Here is a 17,773-nt window from a genome sequence, read left to right as displayed (position 1 = left end):
CTGCCTCCTCTATGATAGATCTCTCCCTGCCCAAAATTAGTTATCATCATCAATCTTCAAAGTTGGATGATTGATTTCTCCCTGTTTGATTGTTGAACATCAGGGAAAAATATGCTCTTTTTTTCTTGACATTGCCATTGTTTATATTGCTGAACCATTTTTGGCTGTAAAACTTGATTTTAGCTGCACTGGAAATATCTCAACATCACATGGTCTACATTTGGCAAGTTTTCCACTAGAATAATAAAACCACTAAACAACAAAATGGACCCAGGCATACAAGCTAAATCATGAATAGCTTGTGTTTTTAAGAGTGTTAATGGGTTTCAGGGTGGATTTTTCCTTTACTTATCCCTGAAGATGGATGGATGCTTTCGCAAATGCTGGTTGAGGCATGAAACCGAGCTGTGTTCACAAAAATGATGTTTTGGAAGAGGTATTTTTGTTGGATGCCACTGTCCTTAATCTTGCACAGCGTAACAGACCTGGCTGAGTGTAGAACATGGTGTCTTGGTTTTGTTTTTGCTTGATGAAAGGGAGGCAAAAGCAAAAATTGGCTCCCTCTCTTTGTTTGAAAAATGGTGCTAGACTAAGAGGAGAGAGTTATTGGGTAATCAGCGCCAGTGTTTGTACCAGTGACACTATGCCTTAAATTAGTTGGATAACATCATTAATCTTCAAAATACAACCTCCATGGCTTAGAACCCCTGTCTTTAAAAACGAGATATGGGTGATAAAATACGATTAGTGTGTTGAGTAGAGCAGACTATATAAATCTCTGAGGATTTACCTGACCGCAATAAACTTGGGGATTAATCTCAGTCGGAGCCAGCAGGTCTCATCCGATCAAGGAAGAATTAAATTGACACAAACAAGAGAGAATAACGTTTGTATCTCACTGTCTCTGTCTAGTTCATGATATCACAACACATTTCCACTTGTGTGTCATTTTATAGCAGTAAGAAGATGAAGTAAATACTTTGGAAGAGATGCTAGTATCACAATGAGTCACAATGCATTAAATATTCCAAAACAAATGCCCAGAAGCTTGTGACTTAAAGCGGTCAAGCCTGCAGGGAGAGGCCTCGCTGCAAACTTTACATTGGCCTCCCTAGCAGGCAGCCATCTCATGCTGAAGATCACTGCATCACAGCATTGCAGTGATAGAGCTATCTCTGCTTTCTCTGTGGCAGAATGTCTTCCTTTGTTCAGGGTGGTGAGGTCAGACACTATAATATCTCTGGGTGGTAAATCGTCCATCTGTCCCTCTTAGATAAAAATCTACCAGCATTTCTGTCTTGCCTGCCTTTTAAGACTATTGCAATCATTGACCAGGCTGTGTTTTCTCTGAGTTAGTAGACCCAGGGAATAGAGCTGGGGAATGAGGCAGTTGAATTAGTGACTTCTTTTGCTGTCTGATTCAGCTTTGACCTCACTTAAAAAGCTCGATAGATAGCTTACTATCCATTTTACTGCATATTGTCAGGTGGTAATGTCCCATTTAACCTGGCTGAGCATGCAACTTTGCATTGTGGCTAGCTGTAACATTCTTCTCTTATATCAGCATGGAAAGTTAACCTTAAATTTATGAGTAGACTTAAGCACACACTGAACAATACAGGGTCAAAATACAATCAGACACAATACAGCGCCTGTCTATCCAAATTTGGATGCATAATTTATGCATCATGTTCTGAATAAACCAGCAATCGGTTACATTTTATTGTCTTCCTGGGTTACTGGAAGTATTTCATTAAATGTGGTCAAACAGGAAACTCAGTAACAGGGCCAGTGATAAAAATAATTCCTGCTATTTATTTCAATGTGATGTTCAATCGGTTCTTTATTCTGAGAATAGTCCAAGAACTGTTCACGCAGCCCGACTGTGCTCAATAGAAATAACCCAGTTGCTTTGTAGGTGTTATAATGACCCAGCATTTTTCAAGGTGTGCTTTCTGTGTGGAAGTGGTTTCACCTTAAAGAAATAGTTCACCCCAACATGAAAATGCAGTGATTATCCACCCTCGATCATGTCAGTTGTAACTCTATTGAAGCTGATGCGACCAAACAATTGAAGTCAATGGGGTTATCTATTTATAGCTCCAAAAAACAGAATAAAATGTCTACCAAATTTCTTAAAACAACCCTGGCAGCTTTATCCAGATGTTTTGTAGTCATAAAATTGAACTATGGGTTGAAAGTTCCAGTTTTTACCTTGTTATCCCCTAAGTTTCCCCCACTGACAATGCTGTGGCACCCAGTGGCAGTAGTTAGTAGAGAAGGTAGCAGTGGCAAGCAGAGTCTTCCTCCAGAGCCCTGTAGGAGGCATGCAGTGAGGGTACAGTCAGTGAGGAAAATATCAGAGATAATGAGCTAGAGTTTGGGATTTCACACCCATAGTGGCTGCACAACACTTGGATTACGCTGTTGGAGGCTTTTAGAGAAATTGGATCAACATTCTGTGCTTTTTACCACAAGGGGAAAGCTGATAAAGAACAGCGGGGCTTAATTTTAGGGTGAAGTATTCCTTTAAGCTTGCTGGAACATGGTTTCTGTCAGGGTCCCATCATCTCCACAGTAACTTCCTACCATTACGCCTGTGTCACACTATCTTCTACACACTCACCAGTCATTCCTCAGCGTCTCCATAGAAACACCTTTCCCTATAGTCCCATGTGTGTCTCATTGTATCACACTCTGCCACCACAGGATCATACCAGATTCCCACCTGAATCCATAATCATTGTTTCTCTGTGACTATGTGGTCCGATCTGTTCCATTGTGTCTTTGGAGCAAATACAGTGTTACGGACCTCTTTGATCATTCCCAACATGTGTGTTTGAGCCAGGAGTGTCAACTATAAATACCCCCATTAGTAATATCTCCTTCCTCTCTATATTATACTGCAGGCCCCGGAAAGTCTTCTGGAGTCCCTGGAGACCCACCTCAACACCCTGGAAGGGAAGAAACCGTAAGTAATCTTTATCTTCAATCTGTGGTTTTTAATTGTTTGCCACCAACAATGCATAGCTGAAGTGTCTCTTATCTTGTAAATTTACAGTTACGCTCAGGGACATATATTTAACTATAGTGACAGGCAATTGCTTTTCTATGCTGATTTATGTTTGGGATGGTTGACAGTTCCATCTTGCACCTGGATTTCTTAGTTGTGTGCTTTTAGCAGAGTTTGATGATGTAAAAATATTACATTAGTAACTGCCCTATTTCCCTTCTATTGCCCATTACTGCCTTAACATGTCCTCTCCTCTATTTTTATCCATTTCAGAGAGGATAAGTAAGTATTCTCTGTCAATGGGAGTATGATTTTTTCATTTTTATTTGTACCATCATTTTCTATTGATAACATTTTCCCCCTTTGGTTTGGTGATTTTCTCCCTCTGATTCTATAGAAGTGACATCTGAACAAGTCATTAACATTTTGTACTGCTGTGTAGTGCTTTTGTTCAAGATGCAGTTCTATGGAAAACAAAGGAAGTACAGTTTATGTTGTTCCTGCAGTAGTTATATTCATTACATGGACATCTAAAACAGTTTGCATCATTCTTGCCATTGATTTCCAATGGCATATGCCTCACCACTCAGCGGATGCCATTACTAACTTCTTTTACTCTGCCTTTGTTACCATCTTTCAATCAGCCCCCAAATTTCACACAAAGCCACAGGGGACAAAACTTTTGTCTCTCACTCTGTGCCTGCAAAAAAAAAAAAAAAAAAAAAAAAAAAGTGCTTTGTTGAAGTTGGGGCCAAGATGGTGTTATTCAGTGATGTAGTGTGGATCCATTACTTGTGAGGGTTTTACAAATGAAATTGCTTCTAAATGCTGCCTGCCTGAAAAACAACAAAGTGTTACTTAATCTGCCACTTTGCCCTCCATCTCAGTAATTATGTATCACCATGCACCTTATAAGGTTTTTTAACTTATGTGCTGTCATTCTTTCACAGGTCACCCACAAAGGTAAGCTATAGTTGTTAATGATAATATTACCACAACTACAACCTCTACAATTACTACTACTAATAATATAGCAGGGCAAAATCATAAAAGCCATGAGAGCCAAATCAAAACCAGTTAATACTAAGTAGTTAATACTACTAATAATAAAGCAAGCCAAAATCATAAAAGCCATGGGAGGCCAATCGAAACCAGTTAATGAAATAAATAAAATTACATAAAAGGAAGTCATTTTTTTAACTCTACAAATTTAGCAGCCTGTTGGCAAGGTCTCTGTTGTCTCTTGTTTTTAATGTAGCCCTTTAACATCACTGTTAACAGATCCTAGTGGAGCTAGGTTGTGATTCATTGTGAATTCATGTGTAAAAGCGCTGTTGAATCATGTTTGCTTATGTAACTGTGTTGATCACCATGTTAACGGGCATTCAACTCTCTGCAGCAGGATGCGACGGCCAACAACAGCTCGCCGGCTGCCGCTGCACCAGCCAAACCTGCACCTCCCGCGGCCGCTGCAGCCGCAGGAGGTCCCCCTGCTCGTCCTGGACCGCCTGCCAAACCTCCTCCACCCACTATCACCCCCGCCCCCACCCCGGCAACCACCACCAGCAAGTAAGAACCACTCAGCGATATTACAAAGCATTTGAACTTGGCTGCATCAATATCCAAACATCAATATTACATTAGAAATGGATTCCTGCTGTCAACACTCTCACTCTTTCTCTCTCTCTCACTCTGTCTCTCTCTCTCTCTCTCTCTCTCTCTCTCTCTCTCTCTCTCACACACACACACACGCACACTCATTCTGTAGTGCCCTTGATGATGGGTTCCTGTTGGATCTAGACCCCATGTCCTCCTCATCAGCAGGTGGCGCTGCAGCATCTTCTACAACTGCATGGGGAGGTGAGAACTTATAACAAACTCAACAATCATTTATTACAGTTTTCTAAATAACTTGAAGCTCCTATGTGGAAAAATATTTATTGAATAAACTAAACTTGAAGCTCCTTAGAGAAAAATAATAAATAGCATTACTAATATATTCAGTTGACTAAAGTGCATGGAATAAAATTTAGGTGAAATGACTTATTTACAAACTGCTAAATCTCTTGATCCAGGCTGTCAAAACTTATTCCAAATTCTATTTTACAGCTTGTGTAAAAGCTTTAGAAGTTTTTGCATGCCCTCTATTTACCCCTACATCACCACTGATACTAAAAGAATGGCCAGAGTCCAATCATAGCCTTAGCCAAGTCCAAATTACATTAAGGGCCTTTTAGCCCTATTAGACTTTGTCATTGCTCTGTTTGTGTGTGTGTGTGTGTGTGTGTGTGTGTGTGTGTGTGTGTGTGTGCGCGTGCGTGTTGAACGTGATATCTCAGGAACTCCTAGAGGATATTTCTTCAAATCTGGCACAAACATCAACTTGGACTCAAAGATGAACTGATGTTGGTTGTTGGTCAAAGGTCAAAGGCCAAGGTCACTGTGACCTCACAAAACACGATTTTGGCCAAAACTCAATTCATACACTAAGTATGACTAAGTTTAACTCAAATGTTTAACAGGATAAAATGATGAAATTGTGAAATTTTGTATGCAAAAGGTCAAAAGTCACCTTCACTGTGCAAAAAAACACTTTCATGGCCATTATTCAATGCCATATCCCAGCGTTTTCACTTCACCTCCTCTCCCTGGATGACAACCAGGACAGGTGGTCCCCCCGTTCCTCTGGTAGTCCACCACAAGCTCATTGGTTTTACTGATTTTTAGCTTTACGTGGTTACTGTTGCACCACATGACAAAGCCCTCTACCAGTCCTCTGTACTCCTCTGTAGTTTCAAGTGAAGAGACCATGTTTCTCCCTGGAAATTACTCACTGGAATCATACCAGTCAGTAATGATAACTACACTTAACACTTTGTATTAAAGTCCTTCAGAATCTTCACTGCAAATAATATATGAGTCTGGATCGACATAGACATAAAGTACAACTTCACTGGCTGGTGGAGGCATGCAAGGCAGATTGCAAGGCAGTATTTCTAGTTTTGTTTTTCTGTGAAAGGTTGGCAGCTTGCAAATTAAAAATTACACTAGGTGATCTGCATACTTTACAGTCTTTTAACATCACCATAAATGCTTCTTTATCTGTGTCTCTCTGTCTCTGTTTCCTTCTTTTGTGCAGATCTCTTGGCTGAGGGTGAGTACTCTGTTGACAGTGCCATACAAAAGAATGAATAGGACAAAATACCGCCGGACATTTTATCTTTCAGTGTTAACAAGTGTTGCCCCAGTTGGCTTTCTACCTGAAGCACTCTGTTGTCTTTGTGTTGAGCTGTGTTTGAGTAGAAAACAAAGACAGGTTCACTTTCAGCACCTGAATCCTTTTTGTTAATCTATTTTACCACACAACACGTCAGTGTCCTATCTCTCTTTCCCTTTGACTTTCTCTTCCTCTTTCTCTCTCCGGGGGGCTGTGACTGGGGTTGTCGGGTTCGGATTATTGGGTTCCCCTGTATAGCAACGCCGGCTGCCACAGACGGTGCCTCTGAAGCTCTCTTGGCCGAGGGCGATTCTGACAAAGCCGATTCTGAAGCTGCAGCCGCCGCTGCACCTGCCACGCCTACACCCGCTGCCGCCGCCCCCGTCGTCACTGCAGCCGCACCGGCACCGGCCTCGCTGCCTGTCCCCACCCCTCCCACCACCTCAGCCACAGACATCGACCTGTTCGGAGGTCAGTGTGGTTGGAGGGTAGGAGGTAGACCAGCCTACATGGCATGCGGGCTGTCTGCTTATCTGCAAGGAGCCCCCTTTTCTTTTGGAGATCTCTTGTTAGGATTAATACTCAGTTTTGCCTTAAAATTATATCTACAGTTCCTGGGGTGTGATTAGCACTTTCTGAACAGTCGTAGGGGAGAAAGAGGTTGTGCTTCAACAATAGATATCTTCAAACATCCTGATTCCATAGGAGAACCACAATAAAGAGTATAGGGATACACATGGTCACAGGCAAAATTGCTTTACTGGTTTAGTCATTGTATTGGTACAGAGAAGCCTACGGGCTACCTTTGGCATCATGGACAACTCAGAATTTGAGTTCCTTCTAATCAACTTACCGATTTAGTTATTTCTGCCACTGATTTTCCAGGGATATCAGATTCAATATTGAAACGTTACCATGATATGAGTCAATAACGTGCTGCATGGTGACATGTAGTTTGCTGTCCTCACTTTTGGTCTAAAGTTGCATATCCCCTGCTCTCGTGCTTCTTGCTACCATGCACACCTCTGTGATGACAAGCCTTCTGACGCCCTACACAGCATGGAGCACAATGCCAAAACACTCATCATGTGTGGGACAGCCCACAAATCAGACTCAAAATGACAAATGCCTTGCACTTCACTAGGTTTACTGAAGGGCACACAAGCATCATGAGAATGTGTTTCGGCTAGTAAACCTTCATCAGAGCATTTTGTGATGTCTGTGTGCACTTCAATAAACCCAGTGCAACGTAAGTAATCTGCCATTATGACTCTTATTTGTATGATGTGTTGCCTTTTGCTCTTTTTTTGTGGCTCTCCTGTGGACGGTTACTGATAGTAATATTTACAGACTCATTTAATGATAATTTGGCTTTTTGTTATTAGCTTTATTTATTACTGAGGCAGTCAGTAAAAATACCTTTTTTCCTGTGAAAATGGTCATTTAGTCTGTCAAAGAGAGTTTGCTTTGTCCATCGCTGAACTTTGACATTTCTCCTCTTGTCACAGAGTACAGGCTTGTGACAGCTGCACAATAGCGCCTCATTTTGCAAGCCTGCACAAGTAGTGTGCTCACTGAATGCAGCATTATGCAGCCCTTCAAAAGTTACCATGCCAGTGATGGTAGAGTCTGATTATCAATTAATGTATTTGCTGGGCCGCATATTTCTTGTATTCTCTGCTTTTTTTCCCTAATGCTGATCTCTCATCTTTGTTTCCTTTCCGTTTATTCGTTCATCTTTTGTTCCATCCATCCATCCGTCCATCCGTCGGTCTGTCTGGCCTTGGTGTTATGTTTTTGGGTTTGCGTTCCCGCTCTTTCTGCGATACCCTAGATGCATTTGCGCCTTCCCCAGGAGACGGTCCTGGTGCCGTGGCCGCAGGCCCCGCTACTGATGCATTTGGTGGATCTGGTGGGTGACAAAACAGTTTAGCATGTGTGGGAGTGTGTGTGTGTGTGTGTCTGTGTGTGTGTGTCTGTGTGTGTGTGTGTGTGTGTGTGTCTGTGTGTGTGTGTGTGTGTGTGTGTGTGTGTGTGTCTGTGTGTGTGTGTGTGTGTGTGTGTCTGTGTGTGTGTGTGTGTGTGTGTGTGTGTGTGTGTGTGTGTGTGTGTGTGTGTGTGTGTGTGTGTGTGTGCGTGTGGGCATGTGCTGTGTGTGTGTGTGTGTGAACATGAAGAATCAAACTTGTTGCTTTTATTGGGTTAAAGCTGCTTCTGGTTCTACAGGAGACAGTAGTAGAACCATTTGGCTCCAGGGCCTACTGTCTCATCCCAAACCTCGCTATAATGCCCCCCAGTCACGGACCCTCTCCTCCCTCATCTCTACTACTCTTTTCCTCGTAATATTCACCTCGTGAATACTCGAGTAAAAAGCACAGTGCAGCTATTATCTGTGTTGTATCCTGACAATTATGATTGTTTTACCACTAACCCATGCTACTGGATGATGATGATAATACTGATCATCGTTGAGCCCTTTTTTCCCCAATAACATCATTTTTGTTTCTCTCTTTGGCCTGGTTGTGTAAGTATGAATGCTGGACAAAGACTGGAGCGGTCCAAGTAGTGTTATTGTTCTAAATCAAAATTGTTAATTTACATTTTTGGAGCTCTGGCCTGTCTATGGCATCGTAATCACAACAGCAACAGAGCAGGCATTTGCTGTTTGACTTCTACCTCTATCTAACATGCTTTGGCATTAACTTTATTCTGCGCCCACACAGTTTACTGTCGTATTTGTTTATGTTAAAAGAATACATCAAGTTCCTGTGAGATTGGCCTGTTGGTCCACTTACCTGTAATATGATGATAACACAAACACCATATCCATGTGTCCCCGTTGAATGATAATAGACTAATAATAGAATGATAATAGAGATAATAGAAAAAAAAATTATGGTGTTTATTACACGACCTGTTGATTCAACAACAACAGATTAAATAATAACCCTGTAGTTTATATGACCATTTTTTTCTTGGGGAATTTATATTAATTAAGTGCAGTGATTTTAGCTACACTTTCTTCCATGATCATAGGAAACAGAACAAAATAGTTCCTGCTTGTTCAAAAGCAGTACTGTACATTATTTTTACATTGTATTTCATGGGAAAAAAGATCACTTATGATTAACTTAAGTGCTGCAGCAAGTCCTGATTTTCTCACTTTTTACATAATCGGAGATGGATACTATGGTAACTAAATGCAAATTATCATGGAACACCGGAGCTAGTGATCCACTGGGGACACATGGATGATTTTGGTATTTATATATTCATCATGGGTCAGTTGACTTTTTCTACGATTTATGGAAAACAAATATGAAATGCATTATGTTGGACACTTCATGTATAGCTTCATGGTAATTTGCAGGTACAGTTCAAGTTCATCATGGCCTGTCTATGTAAATGCTTGACTAGAGACAGTGTCGCAAGCAGAGCACTTAGTAATCAAAGACTTGTCACCCAGTATACAGTGTGTGTTGTAGCTTGTGGATGCAGTATTGAAGTTAATGGATGACCTTGCATTTAACTGACTCGCTTCTCTTGTACCTAACCCTGATTTGGTGCTTCCGAGGTGTCTTGCCTCACCTATATGCTTTTTACAGTGTTTGTTGTTGTAACAAACCCTCAATCCCCCCCCCCCACCCTCCCTTCCCTTCTCTGGTCATAACCTCCCTAACCCTCCCTAATCCCGCCCCTCTTCAACACCACACCCCGCTGCTCTCCCCTGAAGACCCCTTCGCAACGACGGAGGGGAGTGCGGACATTGCTCCAGAGCTGGACCTGTTTGCTATGAGGCCCGCTGACACGGGGGCCGCCACCGTCACCCCCCCGACCTCTAGTGAGGCGCCGACCATCGCTGCCCCTATCGCTGCCCTTGCCGTCCCCACCCCTTCTTCCACCACCACCACAACCACAACCACCACCACCGACACCACCACCACAGAGTCTGCAGCCGCTCCCGCTCTAGATATCTTTGGTGGTAAAGTCCTCTCGCTCTCATTCTGCCTTTCACTGCATTGCCCTGCATTATGACGATGATGATGTTGACGATGCTGTTGTTGATGCTGATGAAAGTTACAGTGTTGATGTTGATGATGTTGCTCTTGTTTACAATAATTATGATAGTGATGATGATGATGATGATGATGATGATAACTTACCCAGTCCCTACATTTCAGATTTGTTTTTACTTTTTCATGAAGCCTTAACTTTAGTTACAGTTCATTTAATTTGACCATTGAGAAGAATCAAGCATTTTGGCCTCCTCTGCAAAACAGAAATAAATTGAAAATCAGAAATATGACCACACTGTGATCTACAGTATCTGCTACTTTAAGCTGACCCATTGATTATTTATCCTTTAGGGACTGAAAACAACTGACAGAAAATCTGTTGTTAATTGATCTCTAGAGACAGATATCGACTTTTGCTCTACTTCCATCGGCAGAGTTGGCTCAACTTGTTTTGATTGTTAACCTGCCCTTAGTACTAACAAATATAGATTGTCAAAAGTCAGAGAGAAGAAAGTAGTTGTCACAACAATTTTATCTGGCAATTTTTTTTCCTTTCTTCTCCCACTTTTTGCCAGTATTTTAGATACTGACAGCTGAGAATGCTTGCTCTGCACTGTACTCAGTTAAAAGGGAACACTACCCAGTTTCAGAGTTCACATATGCTATGTCTATGACCCAGAACAGGGCTATTCATACCTGATGAAATGTTTGCAAACTGAATACCTTGTAAATATTTGATCAACTCTTTCTGAACTCCAGAAGCACAGTACCCAGACTCTAACCTGTCATGAAAATATGCAACCTTGAGCGGCTCCATTGACCGAATTGTTGACTCAAACAGTCAACTGTCATTTTGAGTTCTTGCATTCCAATGAACCACAATCCCATAAATTCCTCCTCTTTTTTTAATCTTTTCTATCTCAGTGGAGTTGAGCATTGATGTGGCATCACAGGTTTGTGAATGGGACAAACTCTAATTTCTAAGTTCAGGTCATAGGGGATAGTTGTGAATGTTCAATAGTACAAATGGGACTGAAGTCTGGTAGTATTCTCCTTTAACTCTCACTTTTTTATTTATGCATCACAACAAGAGATGCATTAGTAGCTTACCCTTTTCAAATGAAAGTATGCTCACTCTGCTTTTCTTCATCTATCTTTTTTTAGCTCGTCGTTCTGTATGCACTGGACTTGAAATCTGAATGTACATATAACTGTGTGTCCTTGTTCATAGATATGTTTGATTCTATGCCTGAGCAAAGCCCTACCACAGAATCCAAAGCTGCTACCACTCCTAGCGTAGACCTTTTTGGTGCAGGTACAGGAGTTGATATCCATTTCTCTGTGTGTGGAACCTCTTCATCTCTTCTGGTTTCCATACGTCCACACTTCTGTCATCTGTTTTTTTTCCACACGTCTTGGTTTGTCCCCCATAGTGGTATGAGAACTGTGCATGCAACCCACTCGTCGAATATTTAATTATCCTTCTGGCTGCTTTCTATCGACGCTGTTTCTCTATCTTTCATGCTAACATTTTTCTTTGCTCCCCGACCCCCCACACTTTTCTTGTTCCTCCTCCTCTGCCTCTGCCTTATTTTGGCAAATTAGACCTTCCTGCTGTTTCACGCGGGCCATCACCTTTGCCCGAGCCGGCTCCGGCTGGAGACATCGTGACCGGTGAGTTTTAGCTGCTTGCTCCTTCCTGCATCGCGGTTTCCCTTCCTTTTTCCATGAGAAGTGCAGCCAGCCACCACTTTATTCATGAAATCTACGCATCGCCCTGGTGCTTGCATGACCCCCACACACCAGTCTGATGCCTCTAAGTGGCGCACACTTCGCAAGGATGTGGACACACAGCTGAGATGCAGGGACACCGCCTGCATCTGATCCATTTCCTGCCTCACTATCAGCCTCCTCCCTCTTCCTGCTTCTTCTCCTCCTCTGCCATCTCACATGTCTCCAGGCATTGTAGTGCAGACAGGATAACAGAGCATGAGCAGAGCATTCTCTCCTCGGACATGAGGCTGTCACAGATAAATGTAGTAATTTAGATTAATCCCTCCCTCCCTTTATCTCCGCCTGTCTCTCTGTGTAGATTCCTTCTCCACTCCAGCTCCTGCTGTTGCTCCTGCCGTTGCTCCTGCTTCAGCTCCGGCCCCAGAGGCCTCCTCTCCACCCAAAGCAGAGCCTGCGCCAGTCATTGACCTACTGGGTATTGCACCTTATAACATCCACACACGGACACACACAAGATTGGTTTTCATTCATATATTTCTATCGAATTAGAGAGGCTGAACTGAAATGGCAAATGCCAAAAAAATGTCCATAGTATCACAAAAAATGTAAAGTATCTGTCTGACCACAGCCACCTAGAAATGCTGCGCCTGCATAGCTATATGGCAAATAGTTGATGCATTAGTATATTTTTTAAGCTTCAACCAATAATTATAATAACCAGCAGTTTTACATCACTATCATAAAGATCTTGCCACTTTTTGACCCCTGATTACAGACTGAACAGAGAGAAGACAAATATGTGCAGAGGACGTGACATCAAATTGTCATAACTGAAAAATGGAAATGAATAAATGTGAATGGGGATGAGACATTTTTCCTATGGCACAAGAAGTGTTTATCAGGAGCCTCAAATTGAATGCTGTTGTTTATAGCTTTAATACTGGGTAGCTAATCTACAGTATGTGTGACAACACATTTTTCTAATGACTAGTTTAATTACAACTAGAATGAGCAAACAAATGACTTTTTGCATTACAGGTTTAGAATTTTGAAATGTTGCCCAAAGCTAAAAAAAAGGGTTGTGTGTCTCTGCATTTGACCTGTGTTCATATTACAGTCTGTTTGTAACTTCAGGAGCTAATCTGCGTATGACAGAAAAAAATGGCTCAGGTTTGCAATCACATAGAGCTAAGTTTTGTGGACTGTATAGAGTGTGATGTCAGCTGTGCAGCTGCAGAAGTTTGTGTTTTATTCCCATACTGACAATTTAAAGGAAGTTCTCTTCTTTTTTTTTTTTTTTTGGTCAAGGCTCTTTCTCTGTGCTGCATGACAAATCATATGAAAGCCCAGGACAGATAGAATAAACCCATAAAGAAAATGTAGAATTAATTGATTTTCTCCACAGTTTTCCGTTTTCCTACAGCTATTATATGATGTCAAAAGTAATTTCAGAATATGAGGTGCATGAACAAAGTGCATTTTATGTTTTGATATTCAGATGAAAATATGAAATATGTCCAATATTAGCCAACACTGAGTAGGAATGTTAACATTAACTTGCCCGATACTGATTAGTTCCTTGTGAATGTGTTGTTTGTTTGTGTTTTTTCAGCATTGCAGCATTCCAGATGAAGGATTTTCATTTTCATTCAGCTCAGCTGATGCACAAATACAGACTGCCTCCATCTCCTTGTTTAAATGTGCAGTAATTGGTTGTTTAAATGTGCATATCTCTGCAGGGCAGACATACAGTGAATCTAAATGACTGAATTTAAGCAGTCCTGTGTGCATTTTGTAATTTTATTCTTTTTCTTCCATATATTTTTCATTCCTCTAATATTACTTTAAGCTCTTAGGTGTGAATGTATGTACCAACAGGACTGATCTTGTGTAGGTATGCTGGTAGACTGTAGTTGTTAGTGCTCAGCTAATTTTTTTACTGACAGAATTAGATTTTGAGCAGATTATAGCTGCAGAATAGACAGTAGTTGGCACTAGCTCCTAGTTATGTTCCCAGAATAATTATTACACTGTTTGCGTTTGTGCATGCCAAGTTTATAATGGCTATTTTAGTTTCTACTGTGCTTTCTAATTCAAGTTATTTCTAGTTAGCTCATTTGCTAGATTAACTTTAGTTTGTTTTTGAAAATATTTAGGTGTAGATTTTTGATTCACTACAAAATTTAGTCCTTATCTTCATTTTAGTTTGAGTCTTTTCATTTGGAGCCAACTATGAAAAATGTTTTTGTGGAATATTTACTCAGGTTTCAGAATGCTCATCAGCCTTTTTTTCTTCCATGACTTGAGTTAAACTTCCTAAAGAAGGCAGAATAATTTGCATGACAAAAAACTACTGCTCTATTCACATTTTAGATGAAATCAAAACAAAAGTCAAAATAATGCATTCATTTCAGTTGATCAATGCAGTTGAATTTAGTTTTTTGACAGTTTTAGTATCAGTTCACGATGCTAAGCTCGGTGTGTACAGGCAGTCAGTGTGATCTGTCTCACCATCTCCTACAACCCCACCCTGTCTCAGTGCGTGGCCCAGGGCTGACCTCTAACCCCTCTCTGCCCTCCATGCTGCATTGTGGATAACCGGATAACCCTGCAGACTCCTTCAGCGCTCCTGAAGAGGAGGTGCAGAGCTCTGCTCCTGGAGGGCCTGGAGACGACCTGCTGGGAGGTGGGAGCTCTCTGACTGGCACTAACCAATTCCCACCCCTCTACTTTTCATGCAAATCATGGTTTATCAAATTAGAAAGAGACTTCCAGACTGTTAAATTGTGTAGAATACTGCATGTCCCATATTTTAGTTTTTAACAAGTCATATTGTCTCATATTCAACCCTCAAATCTTGTTTATGGCTGGGATGTTTGGCTGATCTAGCAGATCCATTGTTTCATTTGCAGTCAAATGAAGAGTGAAGGACATGATAATTGTTTCTTTGATAGTAGCATAGCATAAATAAAAAATCCACAGCAGTTTTTACAAGGGAGACAGGGCATGCTGGAAAACAGGCTTAACATCCACTCTGGCCAGAATTTTCCTTGAAGGAAATCAGTGGAAAACAGCAGCATAAAGAGCTCTTATTTCAGCACCCTATGAATCAATAATAACATATCAAAGCTACATGAACTGTACACAGAAAGTGCTCACTGGGTGAAGGGGGCAAGAGTAGATAAAGATGTTCGGCAAAAATGTAATCATCAGAACAAGGGAGTAGGCAAACCACCATAACAGCATAACTGCACCATCGAAACAATGTTTATGATGCATTAAAAACTTTATATTCAATTGCCTCTTCATACAGCATGAAATATTGCCAACATTAGCTGACATTTAAGAACAACAATAGTGTGCCTATGGCATTGATGAAGTTTTCACATGTAGCCACACAGATGCATCCCACCCTCCTCCATCTGTTTACGTTCATAGTCAGCCCAGCAACTTTAACACCTAAGAATGACCACATATACTGATGATGTGGATTTTTACATTGCACATTTGGATGCCTGGATATATTCTAAATATTTGCGTTCACTAGTGTTGGTTTTGTGAATGTGATGCACATTTTGCTCATACATGCAGTGAATTTATGTCTTCCTGATATTCTCTTCACTTGTTATATATTACAGTTGTCTTGCTATGCCATTATTTAATATAAATAGATAACCAGATAAAAACACATTGAGACTCAGGCAGCGCAAATAACACTTAACGTGAATAAACAATACAATAACATACTTGGAATCATAAATATGTTAATGCTGTCAAGACAAATTGAAGTAGGTTTTAAATTGAAATTACAAAGTGCATTTATACATGTTTTGTATTTTCTCACATTGTGCTTATTTTTCTTCCAATCTCTATGACAGCATTTACATGGACTTGAATATTCTGGTTATGATTTGGTTTTTGAAGTTTTGGAAGACTGTTATTGTGTTTGTGCATATGAAAATTATGTTGTGATTTCAGAAACATGGATAAGCCCTTATCCTGGTTTTGACAAACCCGGCTATGCTCACTGGAGCACTTAGAAAGAAACCATATACATCTTATCCTGGGTTCTGAACGCTGCTGACAGTGGAGGACATGTTTTATATTTCTGTTTCTTCTACCATTGCCGGCAATAAGGTGGACAAGCCAAATCTGTGGTCGTCTCATTTTCAATAACCACAGTCAAATATCAGATTAACGATTTCAAAACTGCTTATTTGTGTTGTAAAATAACAGGCATGCAGTAAACAGTAACCAGGATACTAGTATTTACCATGCAAATGGGCGTATGAATAACCAGATTTCTCTGTGTTCCAAGTAAATGCCATATCCTGAATAGGTTCAAAACCAGGATAAGCCTCATAACTGGGATACTGAAGTCCATGTAAACACAGTCATTGTCTTTGCATGTCCATAGTGTAAATGTAATTCATACTGTCATATTTTTATGGTCTAGTGTTATAACTGCTTGTGTTATTTGCTCTGTCCTGATTTATATTCTGTGCTTTGACACGTTTTCTTCTGCAGTGACCCAGCTCTGTTCGGTCAGATCTGTCAGGTTCTCTTTTGATAATCATATTTATGCATCTCTGCCTCATCCAGCTATGGAGGTTGATGCATTATCATGCTCTGATTTTGATAGGAAGCAGTATTACATGGCTTAATTCAATCTCTTGTTTTCTCTGTCCATTTTCCGTGTGTTAATGCTTCAGGCCTAATGTCCCCCAGCCTGGCCCCCTCCGCTGCCCCTCCCCTGGCTGCGGCCCTGGCTCCTTCCCCAGCTCCAGTGCAGGGCGACCTCTTAGAGTCGGGCTTTGACGCTCTGGGCTCCCTGCCCTCCCCAACCCCTCCAGTGCCCGCTGCAGCCTCAGCAGTACCAATGATACCAGCAGCAGCGGAACCTGCAACCACCACACCAGCGCCCTCTGGTGGCTTTGATGCCTCAAGTAAGTGGTTGATGATACTGTATGTCCTAAAAGAGATTTTTTTTTTTTTTTGGTTCTGCCATTTTAATTGACTGGTTTATTGCCATAGGTTTTTTTTTATATTATGACATTGCATTTTTAAAAATGTAGATTGCAGCATTTGTGGATGAAAGACACATAGGCCTTTTAATCACCTTTTTTGTATGATTCATACACTGGCAGCACGATTTTTTCTTTGTGAGACGATAAAGAGGGAATTTAAGGACTTAGAACTGTTTTGGTGGAATAGACTGCGTTTTTGAGTTTTGTGCAAATCTTTTGCCTGTGTCTGATGATTGATCTACTTTTATCTTGTCTTTTTCATTAAAATTGAGGAATTTAAGGCCTGGCCTGGTCTTGTTGTCTTGGCCCTCTTTTTATAGCGTTAGCAGAGCGATACTGCTGCTGTTGTTCCCGCTGGGTGCTTGCCTTCTGCATGAGTGACGCTGACATGCACTACTGCTGCTATCCTCCTTACGTAACACAGTCGTCACTGCTGACTGCTTAACTCCTCAACACTGCTTCCTCTCTCCCATTGATTTACTCTTTCTCTCTCTCTCTCTCTCAATCTGTCTTTTCTCTTACTCCTCTCACATGCACACATGCCGATGCTTTCTGCACCCCTGCCCACCCTTCTCTTCCTCTCCACATGATGGCTGCCTTTCCCTCTCTGTCTCTCTCTCTCTCTCTCTCTCTCTCTCTGCCTCTCTCTCTCTCTCTGCACACCTGCTATCCCTCTCTTTCCCAATTTTTTCCCCTCCCCGCTTCTCTTCCCCTCTGTTCCTCTATAATCTCTCCTTTTCACAACCCTCCCTCTCTGTCTATCATC

At 41.3% G+C, this 17,773-nt stretch overlaps 1 protein-coding gene across 5 annotated transcripts in view; it reads left to right on the top strand.

The window, feature by feature from the left end:
• snap91a (synaptosome associated protein 91a) overlaps nt 1–17,773 on the top strand; it is a 61,373-nt gene that overhangs the window by 36,514 nt on the left and 7,086 nt on the right. For 3 of the 5 annotated variants that reach the window (XM_030072423.1, XM_030072420.1, XM_030072421.1), the window contains exons 9-22: nt 2,910–2,971; nt 3,287–3,295; nt 3,964–3,976; nt 4,413–4,582; nt 4,782–4,873; nt 6,153–6,167; nt 6,489–6,701; nt 8,065–8,142; nt 9,964–10,212; nt 11,478–11,561; nt 11,852–11,920; nt 12,339–12,455; nt 14,595–14,666; nt 16,693–16,926. In XM_030072423.1, the coding sequence (XP_029928283.1) occupies nt 2,910–2,971; nt 3,287–3,295; nt 3,964–3,976; nt 4,413–4,582; nt 4,782–4,873; nt 6,153–6,167; nt 6,489–6,701; nt 8,065–8,142; nt 9,964–10,212; nt 11,478–11,561; nt 11,852–11,920; nt 12,339–12,455; nt 14,595–14,666; nt 16,693–16,926 (1,477 nt within the window). The remainder of the gene's footprint in view (nt 1–2,909; nt 2,972–3,286; nt 3,296–3,963; nt 3,977–4,412; nt 4,583–4,781; nt 4,874–6,152; nt 6,168–6,488; nt 6,702–8,064; nt 8,143–9,963; nt 10,213–11,477; nt 11,562–11,851; nt 11,921–12,338; nt 12,456–14,594; nt 14,667–16,692; nt 16,927–17,773) is intronic. The other 2 variants (XM_030072425.1, XM_030072424.1) reach the window with 2 other exon arrangements.

Source organism: Myripristis murdjan, chromosome 16, assembly GCF_902150065.1.
Source record: "Myripristis murdjan chromosome 16, fMyrMur1.1, whole genome shotgun sequence".
Classification (NCBI taxonomy): domain Eukaryota; kingdom Metazoa; phylum Chordata; class Actinopteri; order Holocentriformes; family Holocentridae; genus Myripristis; species Myripristis murdjan.
The sequence above is the reverse complement of the archived record's forward strand: the minus strand, read 5'-3'. Positions and strand labels throughout refer to the sequence as shown.